This window comes from Schistocerca serialis, chromosome 5 (genome assembly GCF_023864345.2).
Source record: "Schistocerca serialis cubense isolate TAMUIC-IGC-003099 chromosome 5, iqSchSeri2.2, whole genome shotgun sequence".
Lineage (NCBI taxonomy): Eukaryota > Metazoa > Arthropoda > Insecta > Orthoptera > Acrididae > Schistocerca > Schistocerca serialis.
Genome location: NC_064642.1, coordinates 352,488,963 through 352,504,913, shown reverse-complemented (window position 1 = coordinate 352,504,913; position 15,951 = coordinate 352,488,963). Strand labels below are relative to the sequence as shown.

Genomic DNA, 15,951 nt, shown 5'->3' with positions numbered 1-15,951 from the left:
CTCAGTTTCATTTCCAAATATCGACAGTTTCATTTGGCTTGCAATACAAATTTCATGAGCTTTCAAAATGTTGTGGTCCATTTGGACATGCTGCTGTCATACTCTGTTTATTGCCACAGTTTTCAAATCACTGCCCCATATGCATTCTTCGATTCTTGTTATCAGTGCCAGAAGTGAGACTGATCCTCATCTGGGAAGGCACCGTATGTTAGTTTACTAACCAGTCTGTACTGCTGCAGTTGCCTAGTAATATTGAAATCTCCTGAAACTTGTTGTATTTGTAACCCAATAGGTGAACGATTGGTTTACCAACACTGATATTATAACCTGGAATATTTTCATCTTTGCATCTGCAGCTCTTGTGCTTCCTTTCCGCATCTGCAGTTGAATTATAGAATATAGGTTCCGCATATATGCTAATTCACTGCTTTTTCTTTTTAGCCAGACTTGTTTCAGCATCTCTGTGCCACCATACGTGGGTTTTTGTTTATCGAAAACTGTAAAATGTGAGAATGTTTTAGGTTATAACTGTTCTAAAAAAGTGAGGTTAAATAAAGTTTTTGTTCGTTTTGTTTATTATCATGATTTTACAATATATGGTTTTGCAGGACCAACTGTATGGTGTCCTGCACTGATCCCGTTTTATCTGCAAATCAAACGATGTAAATGTAAATTTCATAGACGAGTTAACACATCCCTTGATTTTAAAAAAACGTGTTTTTAGAGTATCAAAATATTTTGCATAAGCAAACAGAATCACACAAAGGAGCTAAACACAATAATACAGATAGCAGAGGAAAATGGCTAGAAGCCCTACATGATACAGAAATTAAACCAACAAATTTGTAAACAGAACCGGAACGAAAGCACAACACACACACAACACCTTACACAACACAGATCAACCCAAATACAAACAATGACCAAATGCAAGACACAACAGTACAACAGACACACACACACACACACAAACACACACACACACACACAAATAAATTGAACATACTCACCTAGAATAACAAAAGTTGTCCGCAGAATAGACAAGATATTGAAGAAACAGGGACTTCAAATAGGATACAGGACAGACAACACAACAGACATAACTCAGAACATGGGAGACACCCACAGATAAATTCAACAGATTCGGAATATATGAACTCACATGCAACACTTGTCAATCAGTACACATAGAAGAAACATGCAGAAACTTTATAACAAGATACTCAGAGCACCTCAGAGCCCTCAAAAGTAACAGCACCTGCAGCACATTCACTGGTTATCTAATAGCCCACAACCACCACCCAAATACAATAGCAACAGATTTGAAAATACTGAATTCCAGTAACAGTCTATACCACAAACTGACAATAAAAGAGAACTTCCACATACAGAAGGCAACAACAGAACACAAAGAATTTTTAAATGAAAACACTACACATTGTAAACACACATTATTAAAACACATTATTTAACACATTAAAGGAACTTTACAGAAAAGGTAACACAAACGGCTAGAGGAGCTTACACACACACACACACACACACACTCACACTCACGCACGCACACACACACACACACACACACACACACACACACATACACACCTGTGGGCAAGTTCGGCACCAAACTCTCTCGGGAACAAATGAATACCGACGGGGTTAAGAAACACAACGACATGGTGCTCACCGCGTTTTCAGAAGTAAAAATGGCGGTTATAAAGAAAGAAATTACACGAAGCACATTAATATGTGTGGGCAGTGTCCTTAAAACATAAAAGGAGAAGGATTAGTCATAACAAACCGCGAGTAGTAGCAAATATGTACACAAAACATTTTAACACACAAAATCACATTTTTTTTTTTTAAATCAAGGGATGAGTTAACTCGCTGATGAAATTTACATTTACATCCTTTGATTTGCAGATTACACGCTATAAGTGCAGAACAACATACAGTGGCTCCTGCAAAAGCATAGAATGTAAAATCACGGTAAGAAACCAAACGAACAAAAACTTTCTATAACCTCACTTTTTAAAATCTGTTATAACCTAAAACATTCTCACTTTTTACAGTTTTCAATAAACAAAAATCCGCTAATGATGGGTGCTGAAACATGTTTAGTTAAAAATAGAAAGCAGTGTGTTAGCAAAACGGCAAAATTCATATCCCATAATTGGAATCTATTTCCATTTGTTTACTCCAAAGCGGTTTTTGATGACCAGGTTGTTGTATTAACTTTGTTCATAGTCCACATAACTGTAACTAGTAAGTACATGTCAGGAACCTTAACAGTGCCCAACATATTTCTTAAAAAGTTCCATAACATCACATGTGTCTCTAACATTATCTTTCCAGAAATTGCTGTTTGAATTACGCTTACAATTATTGATGATTTACTGAGTGGCTCACTTAAGTTCTGGTAACACTTTTGATATTACAGTGGTAAGTCTAATACCATACTGTACCTTGTGGTTTTGTGGTGTTTATATGTGCAAAAGTTTTGGACATTCTTTAACAGTTTTTTTCATTTGGCCTGAATATTCTAATATAATGCCAATGGAATTCTTTTCATGTAGTTGACTGGATACAGTAATGAGGACTAAACATAACCATTATTTTCATGTTCTACTACAATCTTCATTTATTCACCTCCCGGTAAGAGATACAGTTGCTTTTTGGGTATCGTAATCTGTACCTTACTTCCAGTGGCCTAGAGCAGCAGCACGGTCGCCAAGGGAAGTCACAGCGATCGTTAAGCTCTGTTTGGTGCCAGTCGTTAAGGGGGGCGCAGAAAGCAGTGAGTAGTGAGGGGATATGGGTGGATGTCAGACTTGGTTGGACGGTACAGACGAACGTACCGAGAGAAGATCGATAAATCCGTTAAATGTTACAGTGTTTCTGCACGGGACTGTGAACTCATCACTAGTATAAGCGAGTCGTTAGCAAAGACGGGTAGAGCCAGTGGTTACCTCACAATAGTAAAAACAAGCCGAAATAAGGCTGAAGATCAGTACATGTGCTAGAAATGTTAGCAACGTGAATCGTGGCTTTTACGAGAGACAGTAAACCTTTCAGTTCTATGAAGTCAGTGTCTCCTTTCGAATCCTTTCCGTATCTATTAGAACTAAGTCAGCGTGAAAATCTTTTATGGCAGGTGTGTCGGCTTTCATAGGGCATGTACCGATAGGCACACGGTCCCATTTTCGATATTCTGGTGGATATTACTCAACATTAAGAGGCCTACTCTAAGCTTTGCAACACAAACAGATGGTGTTTAGAAAGGATAGATTGCATGCAACCGGTGGTGGAGTGTTCGTCGCTGTTAGTAGTAGTTTATCCTGTAGTGAAATAGAAGTGGATAGTTCCTGTGAATTATTATGGGTGGAGGTTACACTCAACAACCGAGCTAGGTTAATAATTGGCTCCTTTTACCGACCTCCCGACTCAGCAGCATTAGCGGCAGAACAACTGAGAGAAAATCTGGAATACATTTCACATAAATTTTCTCAGCATGTTATAGTCTTACGTGGAGATTTCAATTTACCAGATATAGGCTGGGACACTCAGATGTTTAGGACGGGTGGTAGGGACAGAACATCGAGTGACATTATACTGAGTGCACTATCCGAAAATTACCTCGAGCAATTAAACAGAGAACCGACTCGTGGAGATAACATCTTGGACCTACTGATAACAAACAGACCCGAACTTTTCGACTCTGTATGTACAGAACAGGGAGTCAGTGATCATAAGGCCGTTGCAGCAACCCTGAATATGGAAGTTAGTAGGAATATAAAAAAGGGAGGAAGGTTTATCTGTTTAGCAAGAGTAATAGAAGGCAGATTTCAGACTACCTAACAGATCAAAACGAAAATTTCTGTTCCGACACTGACAATGTTGAGTGTTTATGGAAAAAGTTCAAGGCAATCGTAAAATGCGTTTTAGACAGGTACGTGCCGAGTAAAACTGTGAGGGACGGGAAAAACCCACCGTGGTACAACAAAGTTAGGAAACTACTGCGAAAGCAAAGAGAGCTTCACTCTAAGTTTAAACGCAGCCAAAACCTCTCAGACAAACAGAAGCTAAACGATGTCAAAGTTAGCGTAAGGATGGCTATGCGTGAAGCGTTCAGTGAATTCGAAAGTAAAATTCTATGTACCGACTTGACAGAAAATCCTAGGAAGTTCTGGTCTTACGTTAAATCAGTAAGTGGCTCGAAACAGCATATCCAGACACTCCGGGATGATGATGGCATTGAAACAGAGGATGACACGCGTAAAGCTGAAATACTAAACACCTTTTTCCAAAGCTGTTTCACAGAGGAAGACCGCACTGCAGTTCCTTCTCTAAATCCTCGCACAAACGAAAAAATGGCTGACATTGAAATAAGTGTCCAAGGAATAGAAAAGCAACTGGAATCACTCAACAGAGGAAAGTCCACTGGACCTGACGGGATACCAATTCGATTCTACACAGAGTACGCGAAAGAACTTGCCCCCTTTCTAACAGCCGTGTACCGCAAGTCTGTAGCGGAACGGAGGGTTCCAAATGATTGGAAAAGAGCACAGGTAGTCCCAGTCTTCAAGAAGGGTCGTCGAGCAGATGCGCAAAACTATAGACCTATATCTCTGACGTCGATCTCTTGTAGAATTTTAGAACATGTTTTTTGCTCGAGTATCATGTCGTTTTTGGAAACCCAGAATCTACTATGTAGGAATCAAAATGGATTCCGGAAACAGCGATCGTGTGAGACCCAACTCGCTTTATTTGTTCATGAGACCCAGAAAATATTAGATACAGGCTCCCAGGTAGATGCTATTTTTCTTGACTTCCGGAAGGCATTCGATGCAGTTCCGCACTATCGCCTGATAAACAAAGTAAGAGCCTACGGAATATCAGACCAGCTGTGTGGCTGGATTGAAGAGTTTTTAGCAAACAGAACACAGCATGTTGCTATCAATGGAGAGGCGTCTACAGACGTTAAAGTAACCTCTGGCGTGCCACAGGGGAATGTTATGGGACCATTGCTTTTCACAATATATATAAATGACCTAGTAGATAGTGTCGGAAGTCCCATGCGGCTTTTCGCGGATGATGCTGTAGTATACAGAGAAATTGCAGCATTAGAAAATTGTAGCGAAATGCAGGAAGATCTGCAGCGGATAGGCACTTGGTGCAGGGAGTGGCAACTGACCCTTAACATAGACAAATGTAATGTATTGCGAATACATAGAAAGAAGGATCCTTTATTGTATGATTATATGATAGCGGAACAAACACTGGTAGCAGTTACTTCTGTAAAATATCTGGGAGTATGCGTGCGGAACGATTTGAAGTGGAATGATCATATAAAATTAATTGTTGGTAAGGCGGGTACCAGGTTGAGATTCATTGGGAGAGTGCTTAGAAAATGTAGTCCGTCAACAAAGGAGGTGGCTTACAAAACACTCGTTCGACCTATACTTGAGTATTGCTCATCAGTGTGGGATCCGTACCAGATCGGGTTGACGGAGGAGATAGAGAAGATCCAAAGAAGAGCGGCGCGTTTCGTCACAGGGTTATTTAGTAACCGTGATAGCGTTACGGAGATGTTTAACAAACTCAAGTGGCAGACTCTGCAAGAGAGGCGCTCTGCATCGCGGTGTAGCTTGCTCGCCAGGCTTCGAGAGGGTGCGTTTCTGGATGAGGTATCGAATATATTGCTTCCTCCTACTTATACCTCCCGAGGAGATCACGAATGTAAAATTAGAGAGATTAGAGCGCGCACGGAGGCTTTCAGACAGTCGTTCTTCCCGCGAACCATACGCGACTGGAACAGGAAAGGGAGGTAATGACAGTGGCACGTAATGTGCCCTCCGCCACACGCCGTTGGGTGGCTTGCGGAGTATAAATGTAGATGTAGATGTAGAAACACTGGTTCTATCTTTGTTATATCAACACAGGTGATTTTAGTGAGAAACTTGACCGTGATCGAAACGAATAAGGGAGTAGCCACCTTACAGTTTGACTCATGAAAGGACTTTTCGAACTAGTAGTTATCTTCGGAGGAAAGTATGTTCAACAAATATAGCGATAGGCGGAAGAAATGCCGAAGAACTGGGATACAAAAACCAAATGCCACGGCGCTACGCGCAGCCGACAGTGGGAACAAGAAGAGCAACAGTAAACAGCAGCCGGTGGCCGGAGAATAGAAAGTAAGTAATGCAAATGTCTAGGCCACTAACAGTCTCTGGAAGGTTAGGAGAGCAACTAACCGCAGCGCAAAGCGGTCGGCAGTAGCTCTGAAGTAGGAAACTGTGTGAAGAAAACTGCTTGTGAGAAGATGCTATTTTCAGTGTTACAAGAAAGTGTTTCTTTCTTTTTTTAACGTTTTTTAGGTGAATATTGAGAAAATTTGGAACCGTGTACTCCCATAAACAAAGCTAGAAAGTGAAAAGTTGACGCGGATAGTGGAATTTATGAAGGGTGAAGTATTTCAAATCAACCATTAACTGAAACTGAAGTTCAAACGGACAATGCGTCCGTGGTACTAGTGGAATGTCCCTTAGGAAATTCTACGAAGATAGTGGGAGGAAAGGGAGTGGAAGAGGATAGCACGGGAAACATGGGAGCGCGGCAGATAAAAAGCGCAAAAAGTCAGAACACATAATTGAAGGGAAACACGGTAGAGAAGGAAATGATAGTTAAAAAAGAAGGAGGTTTGAATGCAGTGCCAGAGACACCAATTGAGAAGAGCAGATGAGGAAGATTTTAGCAAACAAAAAATGCATTTCATGAAGGAAAATTTTAAAGAAGTACAGTCGTCAGTGGCAACGGTGGCATCGCAGGGAGATTTTTTAAAAACTAGAGGAAAAAGCTGGAAACGTATGAACAAACAATTAACATCATAATAGTAAAATGTGAAAAGGACACAAACGAACAGATACGAAAGGTGAAACAGGAACAGTCGGCGATGAATGAGGAACACGGCAGGTGAATTTTCAAAAGTCCAAAATCTGCAAAATTCGCATAAAGAAAACTGCGATAACGGATAGTATGGTAGTGGTTTCAGTTCTCGTAAATGATAGCGGATAGTATGGTAGTGGTTTCAGTTCTCGCAAGTGATACCGCAGAACGACAACGCACCCAAAACATTTCACGAAGTTGAGAGAACGGTGGAACCAGTAAGCCCAGCTGTGCAAGGGTTGCAACAAACTGTAGAGCAGCGGGTCGATTTGACAGCGAAAAGTAAATTGAAGCAGGAATTAGGAGCTTTTGCTCAAGGAAGAACTATGATTAGTAAAAGTGACCCACAGGTTGAGTACATTATCAGTTGCAAATTCAGTAAATTTTATCCATGGGGAGTACAACAACACATAGCTTTCATTAGAAATTCTCCCGTCCTGTTACCTACAAGTTGGGCGATACGGAAATCGCGTATGCGATCAGTCAGATGGAGGACGAAGCCTATAAATGTGGTACGAGGCTAGAAAAGAAACGAATGTCACATCGAGAATTTGAGAAAATATTTATGGATGACTATTGGTCGCCAAGCAAACACTATGTTATACTAATATCCATTTGCAACTGCAGCATGAGATCTGACGGGACATGTGCCGAATTTTTAGAATAAGAATATGTAACGAACCCGTACTTAAATAGTCCGTACGACGAAAGAGCAGTTGTAAGACGGATTGTGCCAAGACTACCGAGAAACACTCGTAGCCACTTAGTAGGTACCCCCATTGATTCCTTCGATAAAGCAACGTCGGTATACGCCCAGCTGGAGAGAGAAGAAAGACGAGGGTAAGCATTTAGAGAGAATTTCGACAACGCCGGGTGACAGACAGAAGGAAGGTGCGAAACGGAACGAAGAAATGAAGTTTGGATGCAGCGCTGCACAAGACAAGGCGGCTACACATACAGAGGCTATGGGGACGGAAGATACCGTAGACGGAAGTTACCGTGGACGGAAAACAGGATGTAGTTTCAGGTGCGGCCCGACCTTAAACGGACGAAGCGGGACCGCAACGTTGCAATGTGATTGAGACTGACAAAGTTGTCGTAATAACAAAAGACCGATTAATAAAGGAGCAAGAAGATTTGATAAATCAGTAATGGAACTGATTATGAAAACAGAAGTTTATGGAAGAAAAATAGGAACGCTGATTGACTGTGGGAGTCAGCTGTGCGCAGTTGCCAACAACGTCTACCACGCATTATTAACAGAGAATGCAGAAACAGCAAGTTAGTTTTAAGATTCAAGGATCTGTGGGAATCAGAAGAACATGAACTAAATCCGGATGAAGTGTGTTCGAAATTTAATGGCATTGCGACGTTGGGACCCAGAAAAGCAGAAAAATTGTTGAAGTTGATCGGAAAGCATAAACAGGTATTCAGTTAAAAACCATGGGTCTTAAAAAGACCGCCTTATCGGATCAAAATGAAACCGCACAAACCATATTTTGTGCCTCCATTTAAAATAGTTCAAACAAGGGAAGAAGCCGTCGATAAGGACCTCCAAGGGATGTTTCCGTCCGGAGTACCTGATCGAATGAGCGAGGAGTCAACTTAACAGCCTTCTCATGATGGTCGTTAAAAGGAACGGCAAAGTTCACTTGGTTTTAGATGTGAAACAAGCGAACAGGTATTTGAAACTGAAAGAGACCTATCCGTAAATATGGAAGAGGTACTTTGGAGGTTTAAAGGGAAAAAATCTTAACAAGCTTAGATCTGACCTCAGGTTATCTTCAAGTGTTGCTGCAGCCTCAATCAAGGCAGTTCACAACCTTTTTATATGAAGGATTTTGTTAGTAATACCGAGAGATTCCTTTCGGGTTCAAAATATCTGTTTCGGGGTTTTATATGGACATTGGACAGGGTACTGTGTTAAGCAGTACTGAAGAAAGTAATTGTGTATGTTAACCATTTGCTAATTGCCTGCAGAGACTGGAATAAACATTTACAAACGTTAAGGGGAGTATTTGGCAGGTGTGCAGCAGCAGGAACTCGACTACATTTTCAGAAAGCGGAATTCGGAAGAAAAGAAATACAATGTTTACGACATGTGATTGAACATAATGGGATAAAGTCTAAACTGGACAAAACGAAAGAAAATAAGGAATTTCCCTTACCAAGGAATAGAAACCAATTGAAGAGTTTCCTCTGACAGTGTGGATTTTATAGACTGTTTCTAGGTAACTAGATATTGGACAGTGCAGTACTGCACTAGCTGCTGAAAAATAATAAAGTCTCATTGTGTTCCGACGTGTGTTCTGAAGAATTCCATAAAATGAAACATGGGCTATGGAATGCTCAGATACTGGCTCATCCAGACCTTTGCAATGTATTCTGTCTGTCATATGAAACATTGGCGTATGACGTGGGAATCAAGTCCTATCAGAAGGAAGAAAGAAATGAAGAGGAGGCAATAAAGACCATTGGTTTCTGCAGTGGGATGTTAAACAGCCACGTACTCTGTAACGGAAAAAGAGGCGTTAACTAGCCATAGTATTCGGATATGAAACATTTATATACCATGCGGCCAGCCGAAAAGCAACCGTAGTGATGGACCACAAAGCCCAATCATTTTTCTGACAAGTTAATTTAGACATGGAGGGTTAGCCAGATGGACATTAGCGTAGCAAGAATTAAATTTTGAGGTGCAATATATCAGAGGAAGCGAAAAGGTAGTTCCGGATACACTTTCAAGATTGCCACTAGAATTGGACGAATAGGTACCTGAGGTGGGCACAGAAGAGTGTCTGTGCTTAATAAATGGAGTGTCACGCGAAAAAGTTATAAAATCATGGCTACGGAATGTTATAAGACAGCAAAATGGAGACCCAAAATCGAAGATAATTAAAGGAAAATGCAATATCGCTGGGGAAGACCATATGAAGAAAATCTTCTTGATATAGGATTCAATATTATACCACACATCAAGGGAAGATAAGGAAGATTGAAGAGTATGCATCCCGGAGGAAAGAACTGACGAACTTGTTAAATACACGCACCTAAGCTGCAGACATTTCGCTCTCATTGTCGATAAGTTAAAAATAGATTGTTGGTTCTTCAATATGGCCAGACGAGTGAGCAGGACTTTACGGACGTGTGATATTTAACTGAAAACAAAAACAACAATGGTGCAGCGCAATGGTTACATGTATGCAGTATTATCTAAAGAAATCTGAGAAACCATGGCCATGGTTTGCTAGGCCCTTTGCCGAAGTCGGTATGGGGGATAAGTTATTTGCTAGTAACTATTAAATTAATTTCCCGCTGTGTAAAGTTATATCCGCCTAGGAAAGCAACGGGACGCAACAAGCCTGAAAAGGTGGTGAAAGATTAGTTTAAAAATGTTTGTATGCTAAAGAAGACAGTGAATGACAGTGAGAGTCAATTTACCAGTAAAATATAGATAAACGCTCTGAAACAACACAATATAAAACCTGTATTTATATCCAGGTACAGAGAATCCTCGAACTCAACAGAAAGAGTTATGAAAGAAATTAGCAGGCTATGTAGGGCCTACTGTCGTAACCATAATAGCAAGCAGACGCAGTGGACGAGTATCTTTGAAGATTAATGCACCCCACCTTTACTGAACATGCTCCGGTGGAAATTTTAATGGAGATGACGCCAGATAGTTTGACAAGAGAAGTGCTGAAGAACATGTCAGCTGAAAACGTGATATGGCAGGAAATATTGGAAAAAGTAGAACAGACCCTCCTCAAGAAAGCTGAAGGAAAGATGAAACAGTATGATAAAATGGTGCATCCGATCATGTATCGAGTTCAGGATCTAGTGTTAATACGAACTAACATTCAGTCTCAGAAAGATGGTCATGAAATACCGAAATTTCCTCATGTATACAAGGGTCCTTATAAAGTGGTCACCTTAACACATTCTAGCACATTGGACTTGGAAGAATATCAGAGTGAGGCCTTCCATAGAGGTGAACAAGTGAAGAAACGATATTATGACAACGAAACTATATCAGACAACTAAAGATGTGAGGTAGTAAGGAAAAAAAGAAAAAGAAAACAAAAAACACAAGGAAATTGTGATATTTTGAGGAATGATTGATGTAATTTGTACATGATTACTGAGTGTGTAAAATCTAAGTAGATTAAGTTTGGCACAAATAGCCAGTGCCATTAGGATAATAAAATGTATCCAACAGCATTGTGATTGATTAGTTAAAATTGTGGCCTAGCATTTTAAGGACACATGTTACAGCATGACGCACTGTTTAGCTTGTGACGGCTGGGAAATAAGTGTATGTTGACGCATGACATGGCGCTTCTCATTTGTTAGTAGACACTCATCGTCATCAGCAGTCAGCAGTCCAGTCCAATTAGTCGCTACATGTAGCAGGAGCATCGCAGATACTATGACGGTAGCGATGCGTTACAACTGAACTATGAGAGGCAGCGGAGCGGACTATTCGGTGGGACTCAGAGGTGCTTGGAGTGGTCAGAGACTGCAGTAATCCTAATCACATCTAGATATCCATAGTCGCAGACAGCAAAAGCGGCGTCGGCGCAGCAGCGGCGAGTTCGAAAGTCTTTGGTGTTGCTCCGAAGGGCACAAGTACAGCTGGTGCCAGAGTTGTCTCCAGGGGGCAGCAGGAGCGTAAGAACCTTGAAGGTAGCTAGCAGATAGAGCCCCTGGCTACCCAACGGCCGTGGCTCGGCGAGCGTCAGTAGAGATCGGGGATGGTGATAGGCAGAGAGGGGAGGGGACACTGCGGTCAATGCCCCTGACAGCAGAGCGACGTGAAGATGGTAGCTTCGTAGCCACTACCATTAGACTTAGACGTAAGCATGAGGTCGGCGCAACGTCGGCGTATGTGAAATCGTGTGGAGGTGTATACAAGACTCCTATTAGTCAATAAAACCCCTATGCCTGGTAATAAGCAAAAAAAAAAAAAAGAAAAAAAGGATGGTGACATGGGAAACCACAAATGTATATATGTATTTATCAGGTTCGGTGTTTAATGCGACTGACTACAATAAAAACTAATTATATTGAATTTATTGAAAATAAACAAATAAAATAAAATAAAAATGAATGCCATAGCAAGCTGAATCAGATTTTCGCCAAATTTAAATTTTTGTGTGGCTATATGTTTCTCATTTTCATGAATGTACAATTTAACAGTTTCGTTAACTTTTAAATAATATGCAGCAATAACTATAAAGGTACAGAATTATTTTACAGTTCTGAAAATTTATTTTTAATTCATTTAGTTCCGATGTGCATGTAAGCTTTTCGCTCGTATTTGTAAGTAATAATCACATATATGAGTAATTTTACCTTATTTGCTAGTTGAGTTACCATATATATATATATATCGGACGTCTGACACTGTTTTGATTTATGTCAAAAGGACTATATTTTCAACTTTTTGAAACTTTTGTGTTGTTCCACACATTCATTTCATGTATAATTGTAAAATGATCTTCAAAAGGTAGGAGGTGTGGCTAATAGTATGAGTGGTGTTTTCTTGTTAGTGTTTTCAACGCTATTTATCCTGTAGTTACAAGTGCAGCGAATTCTTCCAATTTTGGGTAGGAGAAGTTTTCTTCCATTCCGTCACCACAGGGAGATTATTCTTCTTTCTTTTTTCAAAATGAATTTTGAAAATATTTAATTTGGAGGATGTAAGGTTACAGATATCGTTACTTTTTGAGTATTGGTATCTGTAGCTTACACCTAGCAGCCTGGCGCAGCAGCACTACCAGCAAGGCAATCCAAATGATCGATAAAAATGCGTCGGTGCCAATCGCTGTGGGCGGCGCGGAAAGCAGTGAGTAATGGAGAGATTTGCCTGGATGTCAGACTTGGTTGTACGATACATACCCACTAACCATGAAAAGTTCGATAAGTCCGTAAAATGTTGCTGTCTTCGTGCACGGGATTGAGGATTCATCAATATTGGAAGCGAGTTGTTAGCAAAGATTGCTAGAAGTAATGGTTACCTCACAATAGCAAAAACAAGCCGAAATAAGGGTGACTGTCAGTACATGTGCATGGAAACGTCAGGAGTGTGTAACGTGGTTTGTACGAGAGACAATAAACCTTTCATTTGAGTTCTGTGAAGCCAGTGTCTCCTTTATAACCTTTTTCATGTCTATTGGGGCTAACTAGGAGCGAAGATTTTTGATGGGAAGATTAGTTTAATACTTGTTCCATAGATCGCAAATATATTTCGTAGCCGGCCTGAGTGGCCGAGAGGTTCTAGGCGCTACAGTTTGGTACCGCGCGACCGCTACGGTATCAGGTTCGAATCCTGCCTCGGGCATTGATGTGTGTGATGTCCTTAGGTTAGTTAGGTTTAAGCAGTTCTAAGTTCTAGGGGAATGATGACCTCAGATGTTAAGTCCCATAGTGCTCAGAGCCATTTGAACCATTTTCTAAATTCTTGGATCACATGAACAGACAGCGGACCACCTGGGGCTAGGTACAACAGAACCAAGAGCGGTTGGTTTGTCAGTGAGTGGTTTGAGAATTGGTTTATTCAGTTACCAGAGCTTACATATCAATGTGGAAGTGTTCCGGTTGTATAAAGAGTACAACATAAAATTCATTGCAGTGCCACCTAATGCAGCCCACCTTCTGCAACGCTTGATGTGTACTTTCGACCTTTGAAAGTACAGCGGCGGAATATCCTTGAGTACTTCAAACAGATGGCAGTGGGTAGCAGGTGCAGCTCTGTGCCCAAAACCAAATTCCTCACCTTTCTCAAGAAGCTGTGGGAATCCGAGATCTCAAGAGGAGAGAACTTGACAGTAGCAGAGAATTGGCATCTACCCCTTGAATGACGCAATTGTGCTGGAAAGATTTCCGTCATTCACGATGTCCTGCAAAACAAACCTCAATGCAGTCATCGGTGACACACTCATGGATCTACTAGTGCAGAAGAGAAATGAGGCAGCTCAGAAGTATCAAACGATGAGGTGTAAAAGGGGACTGTGTACGCTAGACGAAATTCTGCCAGATGCATTTTTCATTTTTTGTGATTTGCATTTTTCATAATTTTGTATCTCTTCACAGTTACTCATTGATTTCTCAAGTTCTTTAATGTGTTTAATCTATTATTTCTTCAGAATTTTTATGTTAGTATTACTTTTATATCATTGTGGTGGAACCAATATTCGTCCAAATAAAAAGTGGTATTGTAACATTTGGACAGTTCTTTACCTTTATTGGTTTTAGCCTGAAAAAAGAGTTGTCTCAATTTTACCCCAACTCGTGGGGTATAATTTGAACGAAATCTGAGGGGGATCACTTGGCAAGGAATGTTTACATAAGAAGGTCAGTTCTACCAAAGTAACATAAAATTAGCCTTTAATACGCTAAAACTCTTCATAAATCCAGGAAAATACTAAAACCTCTCCGAAAGTAGCCCAAGTTTCCGGTACACGTTCTTCCAGGCAATTATTTCGTAAGTAAAACGCTAGTTTCTCAACATGAGTTACTGCACATACTACACGTACTACACACTCTGTGCATAATATACAAGCTCACATCGGGACCAAGATGCTGATGTTCAGTGGTTGGTTGATGGTGAATGTCGGAAGCCATCTATAACTGTGTTTGTTATTGTAGCCGCTCAACTGACAGGAGATTCGTTTAATATACATCGCGTATGAAATAAATTGGGGTCATAATTAAACCCCAGACTGTTCCTAAAACCTGTTACAGAAAAAATGACACCAAGGATCGGATTCCTTATCGATCTCTAGTTATTATTATATCACACATTTCTGTTGAAACTGTTGGGCTAATGTCTGGCAGCCGAACGGATTGACAATTGTTCCCGCCAGTGAGAACCCAACCGTAAAAACGTTAGCTGTTGTACGAAACGCTACCCTCCTAAGAAAGTCATTGGTAAAGGAGAAACTCTTCCTTCCGAACTACACATATATGTTAAAGATGAAGTGGTGCAATGGAGAAACAATCACAGGTTCCAAGCTGTCAGTTATGCCTTTCACACTAACACAGATTTCTCAACATTGTCACGTCACTCCCAAAAATATGACTATATTAGTTGTGTCCTATTTTGCTGCGCCTTCCTACATTATATCTATGTAATCACTTCTGGCTCTTCATAAAGTTCTCCTGGAACTGCTTTGTAGATCGCAGGCAGTTCAGAATCACCGGCACCGTTACTTCAAGAGTTCTCCTAATGAGATGGAGACCATCGCTGCGAATACAGGGACTTGTTGTGACAATATACACGCGCAAGGTACCTAATAAAAACAAGTGTTTGGTTGTTAATGCTTACCTGCCATCGCTGCTGGCAGCTGGAGTGGTACCCGTGACGGCAGCATGGCGACCACAGAACTCATGTGACAGCAGGAGTCAGAAATCAGTGCGAATAGGACGATAGGAGCCCATCACGTGGCTTTTATCTTCGAGCATCTGCGCGTGTTTCACAATTATCTCTTAATGTAACGACATTAAGAGCGCCTTTTCACATCCTCGTGATATTTGGTACGTCACTCAGTTTCGTTGCACTGTGCATATCCCTGACCAATTTTATCGATAGGTAGACGTAAGGAGAGTTGTGGTTGTGGTTAACCGATTTAACAGAATATTTCGGCTTAGTCGTGTTGTACATGAATGGGCACATTAACCGAGAGCACAGTATATGGACAACCGGATTCACGAATTTAAGCGTCACACTCGAAACGCTAATGGAATCGTAAACAACTAATCGGATGCGACCAAATTACAAAACAAACAAATTTTACTATACAACTAGTAAAAATTACCGCACTAACAGAAACAGTACTTTTAAAGTTCTACATGGTCGCCAGCAAATCTTTGAAGGGCAGGCAAAACTGTAACTAACCACATACGTGGACGGTTTCAATGGGCGGTGGTCACTGTGGCTAACCACATCATATTTTCTCCCTTTACTGCTCAGGGGCCAGTAGTCTCTCTGCCAACCAGCTAATT

The 15,951-nt window shown here is 40.8% G+C and overlaps 1 protein-coding gene across 1 annotated transcript in view; it reads right to left on the bottom strand.

Annotated features, from left to right (window-relative positions):
• The window catches only part of LOC126481932 (facilitated trehalose transporter Tret1-like), a 60,821-nt gene extending 45,501 nt beyond the window's left edge, over nucleotides 1–15,320 (bottom strand). The window contains exon 1 of the mRNA XM_050105892.1: nucleotides 15,275–15,320. Coding sequence (XP_049961849.1) covers nucleotides 15,275–15,320 — 46 coding nt within the window. The remainder of the gene's footprint in view (nucleotides 1–15,274) is intronic.
• Nucleotides 15,321–15,951: the final 631 nt, after the last annotated feature.